General features: G+C 38.5%; 1 protein-coding gene across 1 annotated transcript in view; it reads right to left on the minus strand.

Moving 5' to 3' along the window:
• si:ch211-168k14.2 (phospholipase D1) overlaps positions 1 to 15090 on the minus strand; it is a 34775-nt gene that overhangs the window by 10714 nt on the left and 8971 nt on the right. The window contains exons 6-13 of the mRNA XM_056260637.1: positions 13775 to 13833; positions 13589 to 13681; positions 12916 to 13068; positions 11514 to 11663; positions 11158 to 11241; positions 9967 to 10048; positions 9699 to 9809; positions 1810 to 2019 (exon numbers count right to left, since the gene is read on the minus strand). Coding sequence (XP_056116612.1) covers positions 1810 to 2019; positions 9699 to 9809; positions 9967 to 10048; positions 11158 to 11241; positions 11514 to 11663; positions 12916 to 13068; positions 13589 to 13681; positions 13775 to 13833 — 942 coding nt within the window. The remainder of the gene's footprint in view (positions 1 to 1809; positions 2020 to 9698; positions 9810 to 9966; positions 10049 to 11157; positions 11242 to 11513; positions 11664 to 12915; positions 13069 to 13588; positions 13682 to 13774; positions 13834 to 15090) is intronic.

Consider the following 15090-nt stretch of genomic DNA (forward strand, 5'->3'; position numbering starts at 1 on the left):
TGGGAAAAGAAAAGAATAAGAAGGCAGAGGCCCTGAATCACCAGCCGCAAAATCAATCCCAGTAAGCATACAACTGAAATGCAGTCTGGACCAGTCCTTTATGATCACCATTGTTTGAACAGCTATACAAAACATAAATCACTACAATTGCAATTCAGGATAGCTGTCAATACTTTCAAGTATAAATCACAAATCAATATATAACATAAAACAGATAAATACGTAGTGGTCCTACAAATAAATTTACATGACATTTTGTTAATGTTAAATCCATTTACCATTACCAGTTTTAAATTTAGTATTTTCATGTATTGTGAAAAGCACTATATACTGAATTGAATTTGGCGCATTAGTCCACATGTTTAGAGGAGGCTTTAGCAGACGTCTGTCAGGTGTGTGTCGACTTCCCCCATTGAGTTCTTTGACAGATATCAGAAACACCCAGCTGGCAATAGCATGGCATGTTGACAAACATTGCAAAGCCACTGTGGGCTATCACTCGCAATGGGTCACATTTACAAGTTTATTCCTGTCCAATTCACTTATGCCTCTGTGAAGAAGTGATATCATCTATTTCTGATATAGCCTACACTCTCTATGTATATAAATCCATATAGGGAATAACAAGGATTATGTTTTTATTTTTATTATTTGAATCCAACAAATATTAATCTCAAGGGACTCATCAAAACTTCATAGCTCACACTTTAAGTTTGTTTAATCCATTATTGATAAGAGGACTAATAACTACATTTTTACATTTTCTGATCAAAATGTGAGTTGTCCTGTAGTAGGTCATTCAGAGTAGTTGCTATTGGATAGAATTCTACCAGATTCGATAGGTCACAGAATGTGGTATAACACTGCTAATCACTCCTTGTACTGTAAAAAAAAAAAAAAAAAAGCTAAACATAGTTGCCACACCGCCTGCACAAACACTGGGATGCACAATGTTTATATTTACACTGGTTACGCAGGTAAACAACGCGTAGCAGCAGTTCGTCACCGTTCATTTCTAAAACCTGTGGAAACATACAGACGCTTTGCAACAGTCTCCAGTTTGCCTGGCTAAGAACTGGCCAAGAATGGGCTCTGGCTCCAGAACGTTAACCATTCTGGTGGAAAAGAGGTATTACTGGCCTCAAAATGCTCTCCGACACTGTAAGAATACATGGGATTTTTTTCCTGTTTTATCATCCACAAGGTGAAAATATCGAGTGATAATAGTCAGGTAAAAGTCCAGCCCTACAAAGGTTTTTTTGCTGATGATGAAATTAATACTTTAATCTAGCAAGGAGAATGCATTACATTTATCAATAGTGACAGTAAATACATTTATAATGTTAAAAATTCAAATAAATGCTGTTCTTTTAAACTTTCTATTCATCAAAGAATCCAAAAAATTTTACCATGGTTTCCACAAAAATATTAAGCAGCACAACTGTTCTTATCATTAATAATAAAAAGAAATGTTTCTTGAGCACCAAATCAGCATATCAGAATTTCTGAAGGATTTATAATGTGACACTGAAGACTGGAGTAATGATGCTGAAAATTCAGCTTTGCCATCACAGAAATAAATATTTTAAAACAGAAAACAGTTATTTTACATTGTAATAATATTTCACAATGTTACTATTTTACTATATTTTTGAACAAATAAATGCTTTTGTGAGCATACTGACCACAAACTTCTGAACTGTAGTGTATTACAGGAGAAGAATGGGTTATTAGATGAATAACTGTATGTAGAATAGTAATAGTGATTTTTGCCTCAGAAAGTACCACTAAAAATAGTGGCGGTCTTACATGAGTGAGGCTGGGGGATAGAGCAGGACTGTGCTGAGGGCTTCTTCTTACACTCCCCACATCAGTCAGTCGGTGTTGGGAATCATCCCATCTTCCGTAGGCCAGGTCAATCCCTCCCAGGAAGGCCAGTGACTGGTCAATCACTACCGACTTCTCATGGTGTGCCCAGAGCAAAGCAGCGGAGGGCATGTGATCAGGGTGTCGGATGACCTGTCAATCAGTAGAGATGGACAGCTTGTCAGGTTCATTTTCTCAAATGCACAAGGCATTGGGAAATTCTTTATTAAAGAAGAAAAAAAACTGAGGGAGGGTGTGTTCAGAATACTACAATTCTGCTCAGTCATTTCTTGTATGTTTGTTATGCACAACACTAAAATACTATTTATACATTCACAAATGTTCAAAAGTTTAGGGTCAGTACGTTTTTTTTTTCCAACAAGGAACATTTAATTGATCAAACGTGACAGTAAAACATTTGTAATGTTACAAAATATTTCTATTTCAAATAAATGCTGTTCTTTTGAGCTTTCTATTCATCAAAGAATCATGAACATTTTTTATTAGGGTTATATTTAGCAGCACAAGTGTTTTCAGTGTTAATAATAATTAGTGTTTCTTGAGCACCAAATCAGCATATAAGAATGATTTCTGAAGGATAATGTGACACTTAAGACTGGAGTAATGGCTGATGAAAATTCAGCTATGCCATCACAGAAATAAATTACACTTTAAAATATATTAAACTAGAAAACATTTTAAATTGTAATAATATTTCACAATGTTACTGTTTTCACTGTATTTGTCAAATAATTGCAACCTTGGTGAGCATAAAATCTTTCAAAAATCTTTAAAAAAAATCTTACCAACCCCAAACTTTTGAACGGTAGTGTACATGAAATACAAGTACAGTACTTCTGAATATGTGCCAAAATATACAATATTCAATCAGAACAGATATGAATGTGTGGATTGCCTGAAAATTCTTTGAATCAATCAATCATTTAATCATATATATTTTACAAGACACAAACTGATAAACACGCACTCTAAAAAGTAATTCAGGGGACCTGTTACCACAACTTAAATAAATGCATGGTTGCAAGTTAAAAATTCGAATTTATTGATTTAATTAAACTATTTTGTCGGCATAATAATGTTGATCATTACATTACACATTGTATGTAATATAAAATATTTTTTTTGCTTTGATTGATTTTTTTAAATTAAGTTGGAGTAACTTAATGAAATTGTCTTTGAAACTTGGGTAGTGGATTTCTAGTTCCCAGCATGCTTTGCATAAGACTGTATAAGGAGAATAAATGTTGCAATTAAGTGTTTTTTATGTGTTTTTTAGTGAATGTAAAGACCTGTAAAAAAAAAAAAGACCTGTTTTCAGCACGCTGTTTCAGTGTATATTACTTTAAATGACCATGCGCGTGCGGTGTTTGTTTGTGTTTAGAGCTCCGTTGAATTGATTCATTAATCCTTGATTTTCTTCTTTACCACTCATTTATGGTAACCTATCCTCGATACTATTCCCTATAAAAAAAACAATCGGATTGCTTTGATATCGCTACTTAGATCCAACTTTGCGAATCTCGGCTACTAGCCTTTAGCCCGCTAGCATTTCACGCGTGGGCTCGCGCCTATCGAGCGTCTGATTTTACACCCGTTTCACTGAAAGGATACAGGTTATATCCAGCATTCCAGTCCTAAATTAGTAGTGATACTGGTAGTATCACTGCTAATTTACTGTTCATCTGTTATAATGGCGAACATATCGGATGTGTGTCTAACGTTACCTCTGAGTGGAGGTGAGGACACATTCGAGCTGATTTCGGTACGATTGGAGTTGGAATCGGTGGAGAAACAGATCCGTGGTCTGCTGGAGAGGCAAGCCGAGCTGCGGGATCGGCGATCAGCGCTTGAAACGTCACGCGCCGATGCTCACAAGTCAGTGGTTAGTAACTTTTTGACTCCGACTTCGTCTACTCCGTGCGTTTCTCTGCCCAGGAGGACGCGATCATCTCTGGCTTCATTCACTCCGGCACCGACACAGCACCATGGACCCTGGGTGATCCCACAGCGGAAGACACGAGCCAGGACCAGAGCAAGAACCTCTCCGCCCCTCCCGGTCTTCGAGATCTCCACCCAGAACCGCTTCTCCCCCCTTCGCGAGTCGGAACGTGACGACGCCGTGATCATCGGCACTTCCATGGTCCGTCATGTCCGCGCTACCTCAGGTAAGGGTAAGGTGCGCACTCACTGCTTTCCTGGTGCTCGTGTTCTTGATGTCGCCGCACAGGTTCCCGAGATCCTGAACGGTGACGAGCGCGTCGGAGCCGTTGTCCTCCACGCGGGAACGAACGACATCAGGCTGCGGCAGACGGAGGTTCTGAAGAAGGACTACAGGAGCCTGATCGAGACGGTACGCAGCACAGCGCCTGAGGCAACGATCATCGTGTCTGGATCGCTTCCCTCGTACCGACTAGGACAAGAAAGGTTCAGTAGACTATTTGCTCTAAATGAATGGTTAATGTCATGGTGTAATGAACAGAAACTGCTCTTTGTAAATAATTGGAATCTGTTCTGGGAGCGACCTAGGCTCTACCGTGCTGATGGCCTGCACCCCAGCAGAATCGGAGCGGCTGTGCTGTCGGACAACATCTCCAAGACGTTGCACACCATCTGACTAGTAAGTCAAAGTCCAATTCACAGTCTTTGCTGTCCCAACTTAATTGATATAAGTAGTGTAGAACATTATATAGAAACTGTGTCTATTCCTCGTCTAGTGAGGCCAAACAATAAATCTAGTGTAGGATCTAGGAAAAATCTTATTGTAATTAAACCAGAAAATCTAAATATCAGTGAACAAAAACAATTTCTAAAACTAGGTCTTCTAAACATTAGATCGCTCACACCTAAGGCGGTTATTGTAAATGAAATGGTCACAGATAATAGCTTCGATGTACTTTGCCTTACTGAAACCTGGCTTAAACCAAATGAGTATTTCGGTCTAAATGAGTCTACTCCGCCAGGATACTGTTATAAGCATGAGCCCCGTCTGATCGGTCGTGGCGGCGGTGTTGCAACAATCTATAGAGATATTCTTAATGTTACTCAGAAAACAGGTCACAGGTTTAATTCGTTTGAAGTACTTGTGCTAAATGTTACGCTCTTAGATGTAAGAAAGAAATCCCTATTATCTCTAGCCTTGGCTACTGTATATAGACCTCCAGGGCCCTACACTGATTTCCTAAAAGAGTTTGCAGACTTTCTCTCAGATCTATTGGTCAATGCCGATAAAGCAATAATTGTTGGAGATTTTAACATACACGTAGATAACACAAATGATGCGTTAGGGACTGCGTTTACAGATTTATTAAACTCCTTTGGGGTCAAGCAAAACGTCAGTGGTCCCACTCATCGTCTAAATCATACACTAGATTTAATTATATCATACGGAACCAATCCAACCGATATAGATATTATACCGCAAAGTGACGATCTCACTGATCATTCCATGGTAACGTGCATAATACGTACTGCTGAAATTTGTCATGTTGCGCCGCGTTATCGACCAGGCAGAACAATCCTTCCAACCACTATAGATAGATTCTCAAATAGCTTACCTGATCTATCTCAGCTGCTCAGTGAACCCAAACAAACAGATGAACTAGAGGAAATGACCAGCAGTTTGAGCACCATTTTCTCTAGTACATTAGATATTGTTGCACCAATTAGATTAAAAAAGGTTAGAGAGAAAACTAAAGCACCATGGTACAACAGTGCTACGCATGCTATCAAGAGAGAAACTCGTAACTTAGAGCGTAAATGGAAACAAACTAATCTAGAGGTCTTTAGAATCGCGTGGAAAGACAGTGTGTCACGTTATAAAAAGGCTCTAAAAGCAGCCAGGGCTGAGCATCTCTGCAAACTAATAGAAAATAACAAAAATAATCCAAGGTTTTTATTTAACACCGTGGCTAGACTAACAAATAAACAGACATCGCCAGAGCAAAATATTCCGTTACAGTATAGCTGTAATGATTTTATGAAATACTTCAATGAGAAAATAGAAAGCATCCGAAACACAATTGTAAATGTACAATCCTCTATGGTGTCTTGTGATTCAGCCTCAATTATCGCCCCTCAAGAACAACTACACCGCTTTACAACTGTAGGACAGGAAGAGCTAAATAAACTTATCATTGCATCTAAACCAACAACATGTTTATTAGATCCAATACCCACTAAACTACTGAAAGAAGTGTTACCTGTAGTGGAAGAGCCTCTTCTCAATATTATTAACTCGTCTTTATTCTTAGGTCATGTTCCAAAAATATTCAAGCTGGCAGTTATAAAACCTCTTATTAAGAAACCGCAATTAGATCAAAATAACTTAGCAAATTACAGACCCATTTCAAATCTTTCATTTATGTCTAAAATACTAGAAAAAATTGTGTCCGCTCAATTGTGCTCTTTCTTGCAAGAAAATAAGATATATGAAAAATTTCAGTCAGGATTCAGACCGCATCATAGCACAGAAACTGCGCTAATTAAAATTACAAATGATTTACTTTTAGCTTCTGACCAAGGCTGTATCTCAATACTAGTTCTACTCGATCTTAGCGCTGCGTTCGACACTATAGATCACAAAATACTCTTGGATCGACTACAAAACTACACTGGTGTTCAGGGACAGGCATTAAGCTGGTTCTGTCACGGTTTCCCCTGGTCCTCACCTGCACGCACTCTCACTAATTACGAATTCACAGCACCTGCACCTCATCACTTTACTCTACACACCAGTATTGGATATAAGCCTCACTCACCCTGCACTCTGTGTCCGGTCTCGCCATTCGACGTCTGTGACTCCTTGGCTTACATACATCAAGTCTGGTTCCAGGATATCTCTAATCTCACAGCAAGTATTATCAAGTTCATCACTAATCACTCTTGTGTGTGTATCTCAGCAGCTTCAGTGTGTGGTGGCTCTCGAGGATTCTCCAGTCATCCTCTCTGTGTTCTGAGTATCAACGGACCTCTGTATCTACTATCTACGTAGCAGTGTCCAAGTTCTGAAGATCTTTGTATCTATACCCAAGTTCTGAGAATCTATGAATCTATATGCAATTCCTGAGTATCTATGTGTCTGCAACCAAGTTCTGAGTTCTGCAAGTCAACGTTTATGTAGTATCTCTGAATCTTCTTCCTGTTCAAGTATCAAGAGATTGTTTCTGTTCCTGCATTTGTTCAAAGACTCTGGTTCCCTTGATTTCAACAGTGCTGATCTTGAAGCCTCCCGGTATCCGGGTTAAGCATCAGTGTATAAATAAAGCCTGTTTAACAGTTATCTTTGTGTCCTCGTCCATCAGTGGTTGTGACAGGTTCAGATCGTACTTATCAGACCGTTACCATTTTGTCTGTTTAAATGGGGAAAAATCGAAGATAACGTCAGTAGACTATGGAGAGCCGCAAGGATCGGTGTTAGGCCCTCTGCTATTCTCAATATATATGCTGCCACTTGGTAATATTATAAGAAAACATGGAATTAATTTCCACTGCTATGCTGATGACACTCAATTATATATTTCATCACGACCAGATGAAAACACTAACTTATCTAAATTGACAGAATGTCTTAAAGATATAAAATACTGGATGACGTGTAATTTCCTGCTATTAAATCCAGATAAAACGGAGGTATTACTTATTGGTCCAAAAAACTACCCACAAAATCTCCTACAATACAACTTTAATTTAGAAGGATGTCCTGTTACCTTATCGACTACAGTAAAAGACCTGGGTGTTATACTAGACCGAAACTTGTCTTTCGAAAATCATATTTCATATGTTACAAGAACTGCCTTTTTCCACCTTAGAAACATTGCTAAATTACGTAACATGCTATCTGTTTCTGATGCAGAAAAGTTAGTTCATGCATTCATGACCTCGAGACTTGATTACTGTAATGCTTTATTAGCTGGTTGTCCTGCATCTTCAATAAACAAGCTACAGTTAGTGCAAACTGCAGCCGCTAGAGTTCTTACTAGGTCAAGAAAATATGATCATATAACACTGATTTTATCATCTCTGCACTGGTTACCTATTAAGTTCCGTATCAATTACAAAGTACTACTACTGACCTATAAAGCCCTAAATGGTTTAGCTCCTGTGTATTTAATGGACCTTCTATCGCCCTACAATCCATCGCGTTCTTTAAGATCCCTAAATTCGAGGCTTCTGGTCATTCCTAGGATATCTAAGTCCACTAAAGGAGGGAGGGCGTTCTCACATTTAGCTCCTAAACTCTGGAATAGCCTTCCTGATACTGTTCGTTGCTCAGACTCGCTCTCCCAGTTCAAAACTAGATTAAAGACGCATCTCTTCAGCCAAGCATTCACATAATGCTTACCTTTTATACCACTGTTGAATCAGATCGAATGCATTAATATTATGAACAGCAGCTACGCTAATTATTTCCCATCTGCTTTTCTGCTGTTATCTCGGGACGCTAGTCCCGAGGTAAATAGCGTTCGTCAGCTCCAGTTTGTATCCAGCCTCTCACGGAGACTTCAGATGCCCCAACGCCTGCGATGAGACGACTCGACGCCTGTGAAGAGACGACTCAACGCCGGCGATATGTTATGCCCTAAATTAATACATGATGATTAACTAACTATATTCTTCTATGTACATTTCTGAAATGCACTTTCTGTAAAGCTGCTTTGAAACAATATGTATTGTGAAAAGCGCTATACAAATAAATTTGAATTGAATTGAATTGAACTGTAAGTGTTTAATGCTGTTATGTTTGACATTTAAAAGAGTTTCTGTAATGCTGAAATTTTTGTGGTTACCATTTTGCAGAAGAGTATACGAAATGAAGTAAACACTACATTGACTCTATAAGCAATGACTGCATTAATGCCAGTGACAAGTAATTTCTTACTTTACATTACATGACACATTAACTTTTCCAGGGCTACAACTCAAGCTACAACTCATTTTTTGAGTTTGAAAAAATTTGCGTTTATGTAATAAGGTCCTCTAACTCAGTATAGTTTGTTGGTTTAACATAATTTCATTCAAAGTTGTCATAAAAAAAAAAAAAAAAAGTTTTTAGAGTTTAACTTTCGTCGATTGACCAAATTTCCTAAATATGAGCTAAAGAAATACAGCGGGCTCTCAGCCAAAAATAACACCACAATGTAGATGGTGTCAACTTTTGTGTGAAGCAGCTGCGTCTCCACCAGCTTTGGCAGAGCCTCCAGAGGACGCCGCCCCTGGCAGGTGTTTCTACACCAGCAGGGCCCAGGAATACCTCCATCCAGCTGCTTTGCCGCACACGTCCTTGGGGTGTGGATCCCAAGCCACTTCCCAGTGTCACTCCTCTGCCCAGACTCAACCAGCGCTCCAATAAGATAATGTGACGGCATGTCAATCACAACCCGGCCTGGGGTGCTACGGTGATGAATACCACAGCGCTATGGTGCCATAGAAGCTCTGTGGCACCAGGGGAGGAAGCAGACTTGCAGCCCCAGGCTCTTATAGAGACAATCGGCAAGGGAGAACCTGACCATCTTCAGACACAATCCGTAGGGTTCCCAACAGAGTGATCCCCGTCATTCTACTAGAGAGTATTTTGGCAATGTCCAAACACGATCTAAGTAACATGCTACTCCTGTGTCTGGAGGGGAAGTAGTGGGCACACTAGGTGTTCTCGTGCTTTCTATGATTTGATTTGATCGAGCCTTGGTTCTTGGAGAGATATGGGTAAACGTAAGAGTGGGAAGCTGATTCGGAGGGACGGGTCTCCTCTGTAATACTGTCATTTCTGGGCATAATTCTGCTTTTGACAATGTTTGACATACTGATCGACTCACCCTGATGTTAGAGTGAAGTCCCATCAGGGTCTTCTTTGTGTACTCGCTGTTGAGACCCATCACTACCTCGACTTCTTTGTAGAGCAGGACAAAGATCTTCACTCCTTGTTGCTGAGTTGGCAAAAGACAAAATGTAGTTAAAACAACGTTCGGACTGGGAAAACCAAAGAGAACTGGGTGAACTGTGAGGTGCAACACAATATATGGATGTGTGAGAAGTAAAATTAAACTGGCTGAAGTCCAGATTTGAGCAGGTGTTCAGACTCACTGCTTTTCGCTTGAGGACATGGTCTAATCTCCACATGTTCCCATCTACTACTGGTCGTTTGAGGAAGATTTCTGGGCTTAACCTGAGGGCCATATCAAAACCAATCAATTCTTTAACAATTTCCACACAACTTTCATTCTTTATTTCTGTCATATTTAAGGCATAATTCCCCCCCCCCCCCAAAATTTTTTTTTTGTTATAACCTATTCATCCTCACATTGTCCCAAACATTTATGGGTTTCTTTATTCTATCAAAGACAATAGGTGAATTTGTTTATGAACATCCTGGCCAAGAATGTGTTTTGGTTTGAACATTGGGAAGTTTGAAGTGTGAACCATTTTAGCGGGGTCCCAGGGCATGCTCCCTTTGTTTGTTTGTTTGTTCATTTATTTATTTTTGCAAAATAGTCTTTTGTGGTATCTTACACTCATGCAAAGTTGGTTGATAACATAACTGCAATAAAGTAATAGCCTAGTTAACAATTACTTGTTTACTTAAATATTATTTAAGCATCCCTTGGACCCTTATCAGTTTGACAGAATTTTCTTCTTTAAAATACCATAGGAAGTCATACTATTTTTACTTAACATTTTCTTATATTGAATTTGTTTATTTCCTTCTCCTTAACAGTTCCTCAGGCTCTTAATGATTTTGGCTCTTGGAGTATCTGAAGGCCAGGTGTTTCCTAATATTAGTCATAATTACACATTTTACACATGGGGGAAACTGATTGTTTGGTCAATAATTCAAGAAGGTCCAGACTTTGATTCTACCTAGTACTTGCCTTTATGAAAATGCACCATAGTTCTTGTAATTATTTTACAGTAGCATTTGTTATAATAAAGTTATAATTACAGGTGAGACCATTGATGGCCAATGTTGACATATTAGACAAATAAAACATGATCAATTCTAGTATTGGTGGTATTTAATAGTTTAAAAAGCTTGCTAATTTATGTTGGTGCAAGATGGTTTTCTCCTCTTTTCATCAGTCTTTTTGGTAACACTTCATTTTGATGGTCACTTTTTTAATTAACCATGGTATAAACATTGGAAGGGTTGTACTTGCCAGTTTTGGTTAGCTACTGGTTATTGGCTACCACTTGCCTACATTAAGAGGTGCGACATTCCTCATTGAATTGTAAAAGCTAGGACCATGGGAAGTAATTGATGCTGATTCTAATCTGTACCACCAGGCTGTGATGAAGATTTCCTCCTTTGCTCCTTCCAGGGCATCAGCTAGGGCATCAAAGTATCCAGCTGCGTTGACAAACCTTCAAAAGGAGCACAGGGTGCCACATTAAAGAACTGTGTCAGGGTACTTCACAGAGATTTGAGAGAAAATATTCTGGTAAGTGTTGCTCACATGTTGACATAAAAAGAACAAAGAATAAGGGACTAGTTGAACTTCTGAGATGAATGTAATAGTTTAAATTAAATTAAATACTGCACATTCAAATTTATTTAGAAAGAATGAATTGTGTCCTCTATAGTTTTAATTGGAGTATTATATTTAAGTAATTATTGTGCATGCATAATTCATCACCATTTTGAAGTAGTGTTTTCTCTAACAGGTGTGAAAGACCCATGGCGGTTTTCCCTCAGAAAGTCCTGTCCAAACATTTGAGAAAACTCGTCTATGGAGTTCCCCCACCAACGAGCCTGCCTATATGTGGAGCATTTGATAGTAAGTGACCTGTCAATAAAAAACAAAACAAAAAAAAAACCTTTTAAACAAGACAAATTAATTTAACTTACAATTATCTTACAATTTTATTAAGACTGAAAATGCTGAAATAAGTTTAGCTTTACCCCACTGGAAAACTGTTTTTCATTGTTTTAAAGTAAAATCCCTCCAAAAAATATGATATATATATATATATATATATATATATATATCAATATAATATAATTAACTTATTTAACAGTACGCACACACACACACACATATATATAGATATAGAATACAGTGCAAAACTCTTAGGCACGTTAGTATTTTCGCCAAAAAATTAAAAGGTTTTATACCAGTTCATTTACATATTTTACTGTAGTGTCAGTAGAAAATGTCAGCTTACATTTACAAACATTCCTTTTGCCATTAATTATAATAATCCAGTCTGATAACAGCCAGTATGATCTGACCTCACCATCATCGAGTCCATCTGGGATTACTTGAAGAAACAGAAAAAACGGAGACAGACTAAATCCAGAAGAAGTGTGGAAATGTCTCCAAGACGCTTGAAGAAACCTTCCTGCAAAGTAACAGTAGTTTTAGCAAAAGTTTTAGGCACTTGTGTAAAAATGCTGTAATATATTTTATTAATTTTAATTTAATTATATTAACTTTATTTTAAATAGATTTTATTTATCAATTAACTTTCATTAACTAAATAAAATCAATATTTGGTGTGACCACCCTTTGAGTTTAAAACAACTTTTGTCCTATAGGTTCTGTATACTTGCACATAGTTTTACAGGTAGATTTGAAAGTAAGTTTCTTCAAGTGTCTTGGAGACGTTGCCACAGTTATTCTGGATTTAGTCTGTCTCAGTTTTTTCTGTTTCTTCATGTAATCCCTACACAGACTCAATGATGGTGAGATCAGATCTCAGCGTGGATCATGCCGGCTGTTGTCAGAATCCTTGTGCATACAAAAATCTCACTGGATTATTACAATTAATGGCAAAAGGAATGTTTGGAAATGTAAACTGATATTTCCTATTGACACACAAAAAAAAAATAACTGGCTTAAAACCTTATATATACAGTATATATATATATATAGAGAGAGAGAGAGAGAGAGAGAGAGAGAGAGAGAGAGAGAGAGAGAGAGAGAGAGAGAGAGAGAGAGCAGAGAGAGAGACAGAGAGAGAATTTAAAAGCATGTTATCTAACAATTACTGCATGATGAATTATCTGCAGTATAAAACACATTTATCTCAACCTGCCTGCAAAGATTCTCAATAGTGACTCCGTGCCTGACTCCGATCTCCCGGGTCCCAATTTTGATGTGAAATCCCTTATCATATAGAATCACGGTGCCTACTTGGCCATCCTCTGGCCTCATGTAGAGAACAAAGGAGTCTTTTACCACCAGCCATCTGAAACATGAAGCAGTCACCACATGAGAGCTAAAACAAGGGGGAGAGCCATTCTATCAGCTGTGGGAAAACATCATAATAACCTAAATAAGTAAACAACCGCAACAGAAGACATGCCACGACCCAAAGGCTCAGCAAGGCCGCAATCCGAGGAGCAAAATTCAATTGGGGCAGAGTCTTCTAGTGTTTGCTTTTAAGAGCTATGTGAATTATGTAAGTGTAATGTTACTGTAGTTGCTTGTCAAAGAAAAAACAATAACAACCCCGTCTGCACAGATGAAGTTCAACATCAGCATCTGTTATTCACCAGTATTCATTTCAGGGCTTGGTGTTCTTACTTATGAAACCAAGAGACAGAGATCACACACTACTGATTGAAGTGTTTTTCTCAGAAAGATAGTATGTTCTGTCCTCACGATGTGAACAAAGGTGAAAAATAAAAAGGTTGGTTTTCGACACAGTATTATGATTTCCTAAAAAACATGATTTCCTGAGTAAATGAATGTAGAAGAGCTCTCACCTTTTGGACCACCGGTAACAGACGCTGTTGGACCCGCACCAGTAACATACAGGGAATGTGTTTCCTCCTGATTTCTTTAAGATCAGACCTTCACTTTTGTCAAGGCAAATAAACATATGAATGAACAAATACTAATCAAGCCAAGGATTGTTTTATTGTATTTTATGTTACTATGTACATTCTTACATTCCCTTTGGTCCCATATCCTGAATAAATGAGATTTGACTCACTTCCAAAAATTCAAGCTGAAAAAAAAAATGCAGTTAGCATTATTAGCATCAATAAGTCTCAAAGCAGCTTTATGGCAAATGTGTATGAGCCACACACCAGTTACTTTAAAATTTGCTTATCATTATTTCAGTTAAGCATGGTTCTTTGAATCATTTCAGTTATGGTGACTAAAATGAACCACGAATTGGCTTCTGCTTTGTACAGTCCAGTTCTACCTTAATAATTAGTCAGGGAAGTGTGAGGTGAAAACTGGAGCAGGGGAAAAATGTTTCTGGGTACAGGTACTCTTTAATTAGCCCTGCAAACCATTGCTAATTATGTGACTGTCAGAGAATTAGCCTGTGAAGCACTGAGCTAAGTGTGGAATCACCTCTCAGAGGCGTTCTCTACAAAAGAGCCTGTTTTAATGAGTGGGGACACAGCAGGTAGAGTTCCTTCCAGAACCTTCATTCTGCCATCATGTGACACAATGGTAACGGAACCATTCTTTTTTTTTATGCTAGGGCTATTGGCAGACAATAGTACTGCACATAGATGATATGAGTAAAGTTTTATTCATTCTTTGATCATTCAGTATAATTATACACTCACCTAAAGGATTATTAGGAATACCATACTAATACTGTGTTTGACCCCCTTTCGCCTTCAGAACTGCCTTAATTCTATGTGGCATTGATTCAACGAGGTGCTGAAAGCATTCTTTAGAAATGTTGGCCCATATTGATAGGATAGGATCTTGCAGTTGATGGAGATTTGTGGGATGCACATCCAGGGCAGGGAAGCTCCCGTTCCACCACATCCCAAAGATGCTCTATTGGGTTGAGATCTGGTGACTGTGGGGGCCATTTTAGTACAGTGAACTCATTGTCATGTTCAAGAAACCAATTTAAAATGATTCGAGCTTTGTGACATGGTGCATTATCCTGCTGGAAGTAGCCATCAGAGGATGGGTACATGGTGGCCATAAAGCGATGGACATGGTCAGAAACAATGCTCAGGTAGGCCGTGGCATTTAAACGATGCCCAATTGGCACTAAGGGGCCTAAAGTGTGCCAAGAAAACATCCCCCACACCATTACACCACCACCACCAGCCTGGACAGTGGTAACAAGGCATGATGGATCCATGTTCTCATTCTGTTTACGCCAAATTCTGACTCTACCATCTGAATGTCTCAACAGAAATCGAGAATCATCAGACCAGGCAACATTTTCCAGTCTTCAACTGTCCAATTTTGGTGAGCTCTTGCAAATTGTAGCCTCTTTTTCCTA

This window comes from Rhinichthys klamathensis, unplaced genomic scaffold (genome assembly GCF_029890125.1).
Source record: "Rhinichthys klamathensis goyatoka isolate OS25496 unplaced genomic scaffold, OSU_Roscu_1.1 h1tg000177l_1, whole genome shotgun sequence".
Classification (NCBI taxonomy): Eukaryota; Metazoa; Chordata; class Actinopteri; order Cypriniformes; family Leuciscidae; genus Rhinichthys; species Rhinichthys klamathensis.